Source organism: Gobio gobio (assembly GCF_949357685.1).
Source record: "Gobio gobio genome assembly, chromosome: 4".
Classification (NCBI taxonomy): Eukaryota; Metazoa; Chordata; class Actinopteri; order Cypriniformes; family Gobionidae; genus Gobio; species Gobio gobio.
In genome coordinates, this window is record NC_137100.1 from 31522669 (window position 1) to 31536581 (window position 13913).

Here is a 13913-nt window from a genome sequence, read left to right on the forward strand (position 1 = left end):
AATCACCATATTTAGCAATGGGGACATTTGCACAATACAATTACCAAGCGAGGGCCTGGACTAAAAAGAAACCAAGTCTTAATTTTCTTGAAGTCACAAGACAAATCAACAAGACAAGCTCTCTGGTCTAAGACTGGTTTCACTTAATACAACTCACATGTCAAGACAACTTATGATCGCATTAATTCTTGATTTAACAGAGCTCATATCAGCTGGTATTAATTCTAACCCATTCTTTTCGAACAACAATTTAAGAAAGTGAAAGAATCAGATTATTCTTATTATTGAATCTCTAAACTTTAACAGTCAGGTTCATTGAAATCGTTGACCTTTATAAACAAAAGCAACTCTGGGAAAGATTTTAGATGGTCTTTCTGTTCTCGTAGCTACTTCTGCCTTTTTTCTGAACCTCGTTATGAATTTAGCGTCAGCGTGAGGCCAGTCAGAGGATGTGGTTCAATGACTCAGGTTTCAATCAAAGATGTTTTGTCTCCCTCTTCTGTGAGCTTTTACATCTGCAGTTGTAGGTTTGCATCTGAAATCTAGAATACAAGGGTTTACTTTAGTGTTATTTTGATCAAGAGTTCTCAAAAATGGTCTGGTGTTATGGTTTTCTGAGACCATAGCTATGGTGTGTATTTGCTCTCACTGATAGTTCAAAAGGTCATGTTCATTTTTATGACTGCTGTTAGAAGTAGACGCCCATTTATCCATTTTAAAACGGAAGGCTGAATAAGATGAATTTCCAAATACTCCTATCAAATGCCAATAGCTACTGTCATCTTTAAAGTAGAAGGTTACAGTTCACAAGAACATTGACCTCCCTGAATTTAAGTGCTGGTATCCCCTTGTTTTAGAAATGAAGTACTGACACAATCTTAAAAATAAGGGTTCCAAAAGGAGGTTTTCACAGCGATGCCATAGAAAAACCATTTTGGGTTCCCCAAAGAACCTTTCAGTGAACAGTTCTTTCTTAAGGTTACACGGGGCAACTTCTTGAGCAATGTTTGGAAGTTTGGAATGTCATGGAAAAGTGCTCAAGCAACATCACTCTGCAACATTGATCAAAAAGGTTTCTCTGTGTAGCATCACCTTTAGTGTGTGAGGAACATTTTAATTATATAACAAAACGTTTCACTATAAAAGAACATTTTGTGCAATGGAAAGGTTCAACGGATCTTAAAGGGTTTTCATGGAACTATAGACACAAATAAAGAACCTTTATTTTTGAGTGCAGGGAGCTCACAGTACTCTCAAAAAGTGCTGAAATGATGAAAGAACTCAATAGAAATTGTTGCAATATTTGGAAAAAACAACTGACAAATGACTTTTAATCCTCAGAAACACACCCGAAGTAACTTTCTAATTGTAATTGGTTAATACCGGCTCATAGGTTTGTGATTGATGATTGTGTTTTTGTCTCATTTCAACAAACATCATTCAGGACAAGAAAATTAATACCAACACCACAGACCTGAGGGATGAACCAAATTATGATCACATATGACTAAGTTTACTGACCAGACGGAATATTATATCACACCCAAATGTGACTACCAGGACAATGTGCTCAGTCCTTTTTAAAATGCATTTGATTAAAGGAGGGGTTATGGGAAAGGCCAGTATTAAAATAAATTAAAGTAGTATTAAAATAATGAGTACACTTCATGTGAAGGATTTTGTATTGGAGGAACCTTATTTATGAAGCAGGTACAAAAATACTAGTATTATGCATATGCATATATTGTTGTAAAGGCAATTACATACTGATGCCCGTACTATAAACAAAATAAAAAACCCAAACCCAAATTTTGTTCAAACAGGTTTATTATCCTATAAACAGTATTCAGCATTGTACCACAAAAGTTCAGCAAGTGACGCATCTCATGTTATTCCAATTGCATACCTTTTCTGTTTACAGTATTTACAACTTGCCATCAAAAATGTTTATCACATTTGTCTATAATCAATCTCATACCGTTCTGAAATGAAGTGATGTGAAAATCTCTGAGAAACATTTTAGCTGTGAGTTATTCAGAGCAACACATTTTCTGTAACATTCAGAAAAATAAACATTCATGGGGTGAAACTTCATAAAGACCAAACGTATGCACTACTTAAATTATAATAAGGACCACCAACTATTTTGTCAGCAATATAATTGTTACGTGTTGAAGAAGCTGTTATTAAACTAGCATAAAGTTTGTGTCATAGCATCTGTCATAGACTTTATGCGACTTTTGCAAACCACCTCATAATTTATCTTGCGTTTTAATTGAAAGATTCTTTTTCTGGATGCAGATTGGGAGGAGCTAAATTAAGATCTTTTACATTAAAAAGATATATGTTTTAAAGGTGTCCACATCTGTGAACAGAATGTAAACTGTGTATTGTATAGGGTATGAGAAAATTAGATTAAATAGTACATACTGATCTTGCATAGTCAGCTCATTCATCCCATCTTCCAACAGACAAACACCCCTGACCTCTGGGAGTGAATCTGTAAAAACTGTCTCAACAATAAGTACTTATTCAAAAGTAATGTAGTGGTATAAAAGCATTGGCAGGCAAACTGTGGGCCCAGTGTTCTTCAGTAATGGGTGAAATGTGTTGCAAGAAGGAAAGATTCATTGAGGGCTGGATAAAATCTCAAGTCAACTACTACGGAAACTGATAACGGAAATCCCAAATACATCATGAGACACAGGGAGCAGTTAAAATGAGTACTTAAGAGAAGCCAAGACTTAAATATTTATCTTCATCTCCGTGAAAAGAAAATAAAAAAAAAATCAATGAAAGCTTCATTCAGTATTTTTAAATCTATGAACTTCTAAATAAAAAGCTAAACCACTAATTATTATCAATGTACTCTTTAAAAAAAGTTTTATAGTAGTGATAGTGCTTTTCATACAAACGCAAGCAATTTTGAAAGTGGACGTATCAGGCACTTAGATAGTGTTTGAGACGAAGTCAAAAAGACTGCAGTTTAATTCCACTATAACCTTGACCTATAGTTGAGCTGTGGCTTATCAAGGGTATTTTTTTGGAGTCAGCCTTTTCCTAACTCTCAAAGGAAACATTCCCACACACCTGTCAAACACAGAGAGAACAAAGCCAGGCTGCCTGTACACAGAAACTAGAGAAGATGCTGATAGGAAGAGCAGATTTATCTGTCCTTGGATGTGAGCTTCTCGATCAGCTCCTGAAGGGGTGCTAGTTCTTTCCGATCAATCAAATTAAACTCCTGGGGGGGGAAAGAAGTACAGAGAGAAATGTTTTCATTTGAGAAACATACAATTCATCTCCTTATCATAAGCATAACCACCCAGGCAAACACAAACTCACACACCTCAATGACGCATGTACACACCTGAACGAAGAAGATAAAGTGCTTGAAAGAGGTGTTGAGGTGCGCCTCCTCCTGCAGCTGGATAACAGAGTCAAAGTGCTGGTGGTAGATGTGAGCGTAAACACGGAAGAGTCTCTTCAAAATGGTCTTGGCCACCGACATGAAGTTCTTTGGGAAAGGGACCCCTATAAAAGTCACACAGAAGAGCAACTTTAAAATGATCCTATTATACTTTTTTCAGATCCTACCTTACATGTAGTGTGTAATATCATTGTTTGTGAATGTAAAAAAGTTTCAAAGATTCAAGTGCACAATGGAATTATTGTCTCCCAAAATAAATAGGTTCTGAACTTCCTGAAAAGATTAGTCAGTAATTCCAGCGATTCTGACGTGCAAATAATTTGCGCGATGGTTTTATTTTTTGATCAGCTGTTTGTGTAATGACTGCTTCCACACCGAACGAAAAAACGACGTTTATTTTTTGCGCTTCAATGTTGATTTAACAGAAAAGTCTTCAACCAATCACATACAAGGAAACAAAAGTGACGAATGTCCAGTTGATGTCACTAGATATTCAATCAACATTAACCTCGCATTTCTAACAAGATTACAGCTGTAGTTGTAGTTACAGCTGTACAGATGCAGCTGTGTTTGCCCACTGTAGGCTACAGACAACCTTTTGAGTTAAAACTCGTAGATTTTTTTCTAAACCTTGTGTCCGCGACTATGGAAAGTGAATGCGTTTCCGTCAGTACGACTGTGGCACTTAAATATTTATATTGTGACTCAGCTGGACACATAGCAGCACCGGATCGATTGGTTCCTGAAGTGTGTGGTTTGTCTCATCAGATGCGGTGCTACTGTCCGAAAGTAAGTGTGGAACCGGCATGATAAAGTTTTAACTCCTGTACAAGACTAGCATACTCCCCTTCAGACTCTCTGTTCTTTTAAGACTGGGTGCACCCAAAACCTTCTTTTCGGACTTTTAAAGAAAATGAAAAGCTCGTCTTCACTGGATGCTGAAGTGTCCATGTTTTCTCAGCTGTCGCCGCAAATGTTTTGGAATGTTGGAGCTCTGAAACTTTAGCCTGGATGCCAGCCGAACTTAGCCCCGCCCACAACATTTTGTAGTCGGCAGTTTGGTCTGGACTCGATCCGTTGGGGAGCAACTATGCCCGAACAGAAGCTGTTCGGACCAATCAAATTGTCAGGGCGGGCTTTAGACGATGATGGACAGATGATAAACAGTAACGTAAGCATCCACGTCACCAAAGAGCGCCTAGGTTGAATTTGTTCTAATCCTAAACGGAGAACTTGTTCGTATATGCATTCACCTTTACTATTTCTCTCAGAAATGATGATCGTGTTGATAAGTAAGTACTCTGTGTATCCTTAAATTCTTTTTTAAAACACAGGCAAACATCGTTTACACTTACTTCTTCCATCGCGCGTGCACAGGGTTGCCGGGGGGGGGGTTCTCCGGAAAAAAAGGCGTTTGGGGGTAAAATATGTGTTTTTTTGTCTGGGTTGCCTGGGTTCCTGGGTCTAAATATCACATAATCGGGGTCGCTTCAACCCGCGGAAATGGAAAAACAGCCCGCAGCAAAACCGCGGACTTGGCAACACTGTGTGCAGTTGAGTTCTGTTGACATTTGACAACTAACGTTATGCGTTGCTCTGATTGATTGTAGGTCGCTATCCAATTGAGGTCTTTCCTGGTTCGGTTGAGACGCGCCCCATAATCACAGCCCAACGGAGCAGTATCGGACTCATATTCTCACTAGAATTGAGTATGACAACGTCAGGCTACTGAAACGTCACAGAAGTCGCAAATGCGTGTCGTGGCTGATGTGAATGGCGTGACGCGAAATATTCGCTTTTTCGTTACGCATCCGGTGTGAAAGGGCCTCTACACTGCAAATTACTTCCAAATTTGCATAATGCCAGTTTGTGGTCTTCATTGGATGCATGTAAAAAACATTTACTTTGACTCGCCCTGTGGTTGTAGCGGAGGCTTGGAAAAGTTTGGTTTGTGTTGTCACTTGTCAAGATGATGCCATTTTCTGAAAGCAAATCCATTTTGCATGCGCTTCCAAAGGATGAGGACTTGGGCTCGAATTAAAATTAGTTTTTCTGGATCCATCAAAAAAGTCCCTAAAAGTTTGTCCTGATATAAAGCACCGTCTCATATTGTTTTGGACTGCCCAATTTTTAATGTTATGTTTTATAGACAAGTTGGTACTACAGTATTGACATTTTGCTGCTTCTTCACGATATGGTAATGGTCATTTCACTTTATCGAACCGTTTCAGGGGCAATTTAAAATCTGCTTTAGAATCCAAGCAAAATGAATTGGTGGAAAAATGACCAGCAGAATAGATGCTGTAGATGCGGTAACTAAGTTCCTTGAGAAGACTGAATAGTTTGAAGCATGTTTTGTTGATGCTTTAAAAGCGCCACCATGTGGACAATTCCCTCATAATGCTCATGATGAGCTATACAAAGAAAAAAAGCATGGTACATTTCTATATCATGCACAATAAATTAAAGGAGTAGCACACCTATTTTTGAAGGGAAAAGGGTCTCATCATCAAGCTGATCCTGGACCCAAGTCATCAGGTAATCAATGTACTTTGGAGCTGAACATTTTATTGGTTTTTTTATGTTGGTTCCATCAGCCCAGTGATATTCATACCTGCAGATAAACACAAAAAACTAATGAAAAGAATATATGGTTACTCTTTATTTTAAGGTGACGTAGTTACATTGTAATTACTCAAGTACTGAGTAATATTAATGAACTACATGTACTTACTATAGAGTTACAGTAAAGGCCAATTTATACTTCTGCGTCGAGTGTACGCCGTAGCTACGTAGGCTGTGTGATGCGCGCGTACCCTATGACGTACCCTGACACGCACCTCTCCAAAAATGTAACAACGTGTCAATTCTACGCGGACCGCAAGCGCTGTGATTGGTCTGCCAGAACCCTTCCCTCAGGTCAATAAATAAATAAATCTGCGATAGGAGTGTGTGTGTGTCCAGAAATGGGATGATAGTTTCATCCTTATATCTGCTATATAACACAATATTTTGTAGTGGACAGATTGTTTATGTTAGTGAATAAATACATAGATCCGCTGTGTATAGTTTATTTATTTTCTCATTAAAACCAAAGATGTTAATCGGCTGCTGATACTCCGACAATATAAACAAGCTGCTTCTTCTTCGGCTTTTGCCTTGATACTGTGGGTTACCATCAACACGCCCGTGGACACTGCCAACTAGCGGTCTGCATGTTGAATTGCACATTGACGCAGACAACAACGCAGAAGTATAAATGAAAAAACCAACGTGTAACTTGCGCCATAGAGGATACGGCGTAGGTCCTACGCAGAAGTATAAATCAGCCTTTAGGCTTAAACGAGTAGTTCACTTCAGAATTCAAATTTCCTGATATTTTACTCAGCCCAATGTCATCCAAGATGTTATGTCTTTCTTTCTTCACTCGAAAAGAAATTACAGTTTTTGATGAGAACGTTCCAGGATTTTTCTCCATATAGTGGACTTCAATGGGGTACAACGATTTGAAGGTCAGCTTCAGAGGGCACTACACGATCCCAGACGAGGAATAAGGGTCTTATCTAGAGAAATTATAGGTCATTTTCCTAAAAAATATTAAAATGTATATACTTTTTAACCACAAATGCTCTTCTTGATCTGATCTGTGATGCGCCACACATTACGTCATCCCGTTGGAAAGGTCACACCACGTGATGTATGCAAAAGTACCAATCAAGGGTTTACAAAGAGGACGTGCAAAGACTAAGTCCTTCACAAAAAAAAGGTAAAGCAACGATGTCGGACTATTTTGAAGTTGGAGTTTTTCACCCTCCCTGAGGTACTTCGCCGTACCTACGTCACGTGTGACCTGTCCAACATGAAGACGTAATGTGTGGCGCATTGCAGATCAGAGCAAGAACAGCATTTGTCGTTAAAAAGTATATACATTTTTATATTTTTTAGAAAATGACTGATCGTGTCACTAGATAAGACCCTTATTCCTCACCTGGGATCGTGTAGAGCCCTTTAAAGCCGCATTGAAACTGCAATTTGGACCTTCAAAACCGTTGTAACCCAGTGAAGTCAACTATATGGAGAAAAATCCTGGAATGTTTTCCTCAAAAACCTTAATTTCTTTTCGACTGAAGAAAGAAAGACATGAACATCCTTAATGATGTGGGGGTGAGAAAATTATCAGAATTTTCCTTCTGAAATAAACAACTACTTTAAAGTTTAGGGTTAGTTACTTGAAATTATGCATACATTTTCATGTTATTGTTTACTTGTTATTGATTTATTTGTTATTACTATAGTAAGTACATATAGTAACATGTAACTACCTTACAATTAAAAATAATAATACCGGAAAAAAAAGTACAGATCCCAAACTTTTGAACGGTAGTGTAATGCTCAAAATATTTCACATGATAAATCCCTGTTAATACTTACTTAGGTCCAGCAGACATCAGTGGGCAGCTTTCCTCAGTACAGAAGTCTGTGATGGTCCCATACAACATGTTGATCTGGTTAAAGAAGTCCACAGCTACGAGCACAAGAAACAGCATTATAGTACAAACTCATGCCAGCATCTTTAAACATGTAAAAAGCCACGGTCTGAAATGAATCTTATTTTGACCTAAACAATAACAACATAAATATGTACCCTATGCAGTTCCATCACAAACCTCCAGAGATTTTGGAAACCCTGCTGTAATTATATAATAGCAGTTGGGTACACCCAATATTTCATGAGCTGCAGTAATTAGATGAAACCCTAAACCTTAGCAACGTCAGTGCTGCCAGAGTCTGTACACAGCCCTCGGTCCCTGAGGCTAACAACCCACGAAAGCTCCACTGTCTCTATTGTTAAAAATAGAAAAAGGCCAGGCGCTATCAATGAATCCAAGCAACTGCCTCTGAAATGTTGTAAAACTGACCTACAAACAGGCCTTATAAAATGGATGTTAACTGGGAAGATCCATTTAAACATGTGAGCGTCATAGCATTAATATAGAGTACTGATTTTGACCTATTTTAAAGGGTTTTGAAATCCGAGATGTTAGCATAATGTACACATGGGATATTTGTAAACAAAAAAAAACATTTTTAATATTAAGGGGAAAGCTATTTCTTTGAAGCCACAACACTGAACGTGTTTATGAATTTAGTCTGAGATGCGATTAGAAAGGAATGATGCATGATGATATGTCTACATCATTAGGTTATTTACATTATTCATTAGAATCAATAATTAAGGCCTATAAACATCCCCCTCCTTATCAAATTTGAAATTAAATGTATAATTCTACAGACCTACTTACAATCAAGAACTACAGGGGACAAACATTTAAAAAAATTCAATCACTGCAGTTTAACACACACTGAGGATACAAACTGAATTCCCCCCCCCAAGATTAAAGTCACATGCTTACTGTTGACTGCCACCCATTCATTGAGGTCCTCTCCATCGGGCAGCATAACGGCCATTCGCAGGTTCCCGCTGCCCAGTGTGGCCTCTGCATGCTTTAGTAGCTCGTACTGGTGTGAGCCCTCGGGAATGTTCTTCTTCGGTTTGAACGTCTTTGACGAGCGGCTTCCACTGTGGAATAACAGAAGAGTAAGAATGCAGGATGTTCACACGCTTTAATGATTTGCTGCACACTTAACCAAAAAATTATTAAACCTCATAAACTGCACCTTCGTGGAGTTTATTGTGGAAGTGTTTAGCAACTGGATAGCTGGATTATTTAAAAAAGCGAGCCGGTCAGTGACAACTCTGCTCAGTCAAAATTATATCATATTGAACATGAAATACTCTTTATTTTTAGTTTCGAAAACTGTTTGTATATGATTAAACAGTAAAGTAATGAGATAAGAAAATTACAAACAAAAATGAGGGGTAATATTCTTCAACGTTTCCGGGCTGCTGGGAAAAATTAATGCTGGTATACTGCCATGAATACTATTGTGGAGCAGCATGGTTATTTGTTAAAAGATCACCATCTCGAAACAAACACCCACACAGACTTATTCCTATCCTAAATGACAGAAATTCGGCTATGTCTATTAAACCTTTGACAAGTACGATCACAGTGAACATTAAAATCTGCTTTGGCGTTGCCGCTGACCCAGAGAAAGCAGTCGTCATGTATAGATATGAAACAGCTCCACAAACAGTCTTTTCAACCACAGTATCAGCATTTCTATGTTACAATTAGGGGTTTCAATTAACATAAATTCCCACAATCGATCGTTGTTTAAATTAACTATCAATTAATCATTAACCTCTTAAATCCGATGCGGGTGACGCTACTAAGTTATCATGTTCCTTACATCCACTTGCTAAACCAACACAAAATAGGCGTCGTTTAAAGGTGTCAAGAACTGGCTTTTTTATTTTGTTATACTGTTGTCTGAGGTCAACTTATGATGTTCGCGTGGTTTTTACATACAGAAACATCATAATGAATAAGTAATTGGCTATTTTCTGCCTTGGTTTTGAGGCTCTCTGAAGAAACGGTCGATTTTGATGGCCGTGCCGCACTGAAGACTTGGAAGTAAACGCCCACGGCTAGGATTGGATAAGATTAGCATATTTAATGAGCTTTAGCTCCTCTCAGTACATGGGAGGATTGTTTTGAAAGCGTCTGGGGAAACGCTCACAGGACTCGCGAAATATCTTTATCAAACAAACACAAAGATTCATCTCTCATCCACCCGCGATTGATTGGAATGTTATTTTTGTATTACTTGGCCGGTCCGATCAGTGAATATAACCGCAAACCGTACCCACATACACACACACACGCACGCGCAAGAAAGGAATGTTATTTCACTATTTAAGATAGCCCGTCGGGAGGCTGAAAAACACATAGCCCCGGTGACATTGGGCTTTTAAAAAAAAAGTCAAGTCCGAGCCCTGGCCCATAACGTTACAAGTCCGAGTATGATCCCGAATGAAGTAATAACAATGCAATACTAACACATATAAAAACATGTTTTTTACTCACATAAGTGTGTTGCACCGTTCCTGTTGGATCCAATATAGAAGGCACTGTGTTTTAATCTCAATATGTCTGCAAATCCAATCTCAACCTCTATCTTGTTTACAATTGATTCCGTGGTGAAATGAAGCGAACAAACACACAATGTCTCACAACACACCACTCTCTGTTCTCTCCGACAACATTTTTATCCTGTGTCAGCCACCGTAGCTTCTCTATGTGCTTCGAAAGGAAGGGGTGAGTGGTGGACAGTTGCATTTTGCAACCTCACTGTTAGATGCCGCTAAAATTTACACAGTGCACCTTTAACAAGTGTTGTACACAACAGATAGATTTGTGTCATATATCATTGAAAAGGTCTCAACTAGCAGAATGTGTGTGAATTTGTCTGTTTGATTTGTTTTACCAAGAACGGTTACACCCCTAGTAGAGAGCTATATGGAGGTGTTCAACACCTCTTGAAGAAATCATATACAGGTAAAACTTCCCAAGCCTGACATCTAAGCTGGGCCACTCCTCCTCTGAGTTGACCATACAAGCATATGTGCCTTTACTGGTCCATCAACACCACAAAGCCAGCCTGTCTTCACCAATTCAACAGCTGCTCTGTTTAGTGTGTCCACCTGTTTAGACACAAACAGGACAGGGTTTTCACAGTAAAGAACAAGAGGAAACTGGAAGTGATCAACAAATACAGACAAACCTTCTGAAAAACTCACTTGAATGACCAGCATGTGTCTGTCAAGACAGCAATAAAGAGGATCAGAGCAGACCTGCGACGCCTTTTCAGGTCGTGGCACTCCAAAATGACATTATCTTTTACCCCTAATGACATTTCCCAGAGTCAAGCGACTGCATCAGAGCCATCAAGCAGAAGTCAGATGGGAAATTCCAGTCTTCACAAAGCAAAAAACACGTGGCCAAGACCAAGAGCACAAATTGTTTGAGGGCATAATTAAGCTTTTTTTATATAGCAACAAAACACTGGTGAAAAACACTCTTTGCACAGATCAATTTAAAGTCATGGGAGAGACCGGTTGTCCCTGGGTGTGTAATCACACCTAAAAAATGTATCAGAGAACAGATGTCTCTGCAAGATGAAGGGGAAGTTATTTTGATTAAAGATTATGAGGGCAGTGGGTACATGAATTTTCATCAGCGAAATAGGATTAGGCAATACATTGTAAATCGACATACAGTAGTTTGATTACGATATTGTTTCAGCAGCAGCACATCGGAAAAATAGCAGGGGAAAATGCATAATCCATCCAATATGTCCTAAACATGAGACATGCTTTATATTAAGGGTTCTGAAATAAGATACAGTTCAAGCGTACAGTTTAAAACTGCTTGCCCGGTCAGATGCTCTGACAGATACTTGTGCTTTTTAATGCGTTTGGGATTTAAGTTATGCACTGAGGAAAACACCACATTTCAGTTCTCCATCTGTAAATGTTAGAAGGTCATGCAAATATTTCCATTTTGCTGTCAGGAGTGGACAACTCAAGCGAATCTCCACTAAACATCACAGACTTCAGTGAAGGAGTGCTGCCACACACACATGTGCCAAACTGTTCACATTCAGTCTGTGCTTTTGTTTTTATTTGTTTTCATTTTTAGTTGAGTGAATTTAACATCTGCTAAAAAGGCGAATTTTTTGGTTTTAGATTGTAATGTTGTTGTTACAATGTTAGAATGTAATGTGATTTTTAACTTTTTTTTGCAAATAATATATATTGTAGCATAGCCTAGATTGGTTACTTTCACTATGTTTGGTTACTTTCACTATGTTTGCTTTCATAGCCAATTTAGCAAGTTATATTAAGCCATTTACATGAACATTGTTTGTAGGACAACAATGGGCAGAATGTGAAATATTTTAATAAAATAAATACAGCCAAAAAAGAATACTTTAAAAATACAAATGGGAAAATCAACACATGTTGCACATGAGCACAAATCAACATTTAAAAGCAAAATGAACTGCATAGAGACTTACTACACTGGGTTACTGTAGTGTAGAGTATACAAGGATTATAGTGGGATAATCCAGACTGATCATGACTGGATTTGAGGTTGCACTCTGATGCCAAATCATTAGGGTACACGTCGTGAAAGCTACAAAACACTTATTAGGTAGCAATTATTGGGAACTCTTTTTTGCCTTTTGCTGGAGGAACAATTTTGAGGAAAAAAACTACTACTGTCGATCCACAAAACACGATATTCCTTTTATATAAATGACATGATGTTGGAAAATAATGCTCTGTTCACAGTCAGATTACTGTAGTATAAACCCAAGTAAAATCATAAGGGATGAGTAATCAAATCCAATTTCATGCTGATGGCCTCTTGTACTGGCCAAGTGTTCTTCATTAGCCAGAATACAGTCTTGTGTTATGATGGTCACGCACTAAACTGTTGAGATACGATCAAACTGCGCTTCTATCATCTTTTTAATGTCATAACTGTGTAATAAGTGACAGGTCGGCTGTGAGTGAGGATTACTAATCTACAGGCAGCTTCTGGACAAAAGCAGGATTTGTACGCTTGCTAACTAGCCATCAGTGTTCCCATTTAAAGAACCCACTCATACTTACAATAAAAAGCTCATCTCTCCTTGAGGAAAATGCGCTGTGGATGAGAAACAGACACTAATCCGTTATTTTGACTGTTGAAGGGTGGAAAAGCAATGTATTTGAGCCTTAATATTGTTATCAGTCCAACAACACTGATCCTGCCCGTGGAAAAGTTCTCCTTCCCATTCAAAGTCTCTCCAGGGCACCAAAATCCCGCGAGATCACGACAGTTCTTCTTCTTCTTCTTCTTTAGGGTTTAACGGCAACTTGCATCCATTAGCGTTGCACTACTGCCATCTTCCGGGTTCACTTTCCTGTAATGTCCATTCTTCTTCTCGTCAGTCCTGTTCTTGTTAAAAAAAAAAAAAAAAAAAACCTTGCTTTGTTCGTTCATGTGTGAGATGGTGGTCCAGTGGGTTAAACCATGGAACTGATATGCAGAAGGTTGCTGGTTCAATCCCAGCGGTCACCACCAGTGTGTCCTTGAGCAAGGCACTTTACTCCGTGTTGCTCCAGGGGGATTGTCCCTGTAATAAGGGCACTGTAAGTCGCTATGGATAAAAGCGTCTGCCAAATGCATAAATGTAAATGTAAATTCTCCCCACTTTCCAGTATTTCTTTCATCCCTGTTATTCCAGCTTTTCATAATTCTTCCATCATTTTTCCCCCTCTGTTCTTCATGTCTGCAACTCATCAGAACACACTCTATAGTTTCTGCAACCTGACAATAGCCACAAAAACCAGTTGGGTGCTTCCTTATAATGTGTAGCGTGCCATTCAAATGACTGTGACATAGGCCTATCCTTAATCTGGTCATAACTATTTCTTCTTTTCTATTTCCTCCCCTATTCTTCACAGCCCCAACTTTTTGAATTTTGAATAGCATACAAATGTCTCCCTTTAGTTTCCCTGTCCAAT

General features: G+C 38.6%; 1 protein-coding gene across 1 annotated transcript; it reads right to left on the reverse strand.

Annotated features, from left to right (window-relative positions):
* Positions 1 to 1669: 1669 nt before the first annotated feature.
* Positions 1670 to 13728, reverse strand: mob1ba (MOB kinase activator 1Ba). Its single transcript, XM_079814364.1, has 6 exons — positions 13017 to 13728; positions 8845 to 9011; positions 7862 to 7955; positions 5911 to 6044; positions 3371 to 3534; positions 1670 to 3244 (listed from the first exon to the last, which is right to left on the reverse strand). The coding sequence occupies exons 1-6, from the start codon at positions 13028 to 13030 to the stop codon at positions 3167 to 3169; spliced, it is 651 nt and encodes a 216-aa protein (XP_079670490.1). The 5' UTR covers positions 13031 to 13728; the 3' UTR covers positions 1670 to 3166.
* Between the last annotated feature and the right edge of the window lie 185 nt (positions 13729 to 13913).

Coding starts and splice junctions, on each gene's coding strand:
- mob1ba (XM_079814364.1), bottom strand. Junction 3,535..5,910: donor CCTTTTCCCTTCAAAAATAG/GTGTGCTACTCC, acceptor TGACTTTTATAG/GGGTCCCTTTCCCAAAGAAC. Junction 3,245..3,370: donor ACTTTATCTTCTTCGTTCAG/GTGTGTACATGC, acceptor TTCCCCCCCCAG/GAGTTTAATTTGATTGATCG.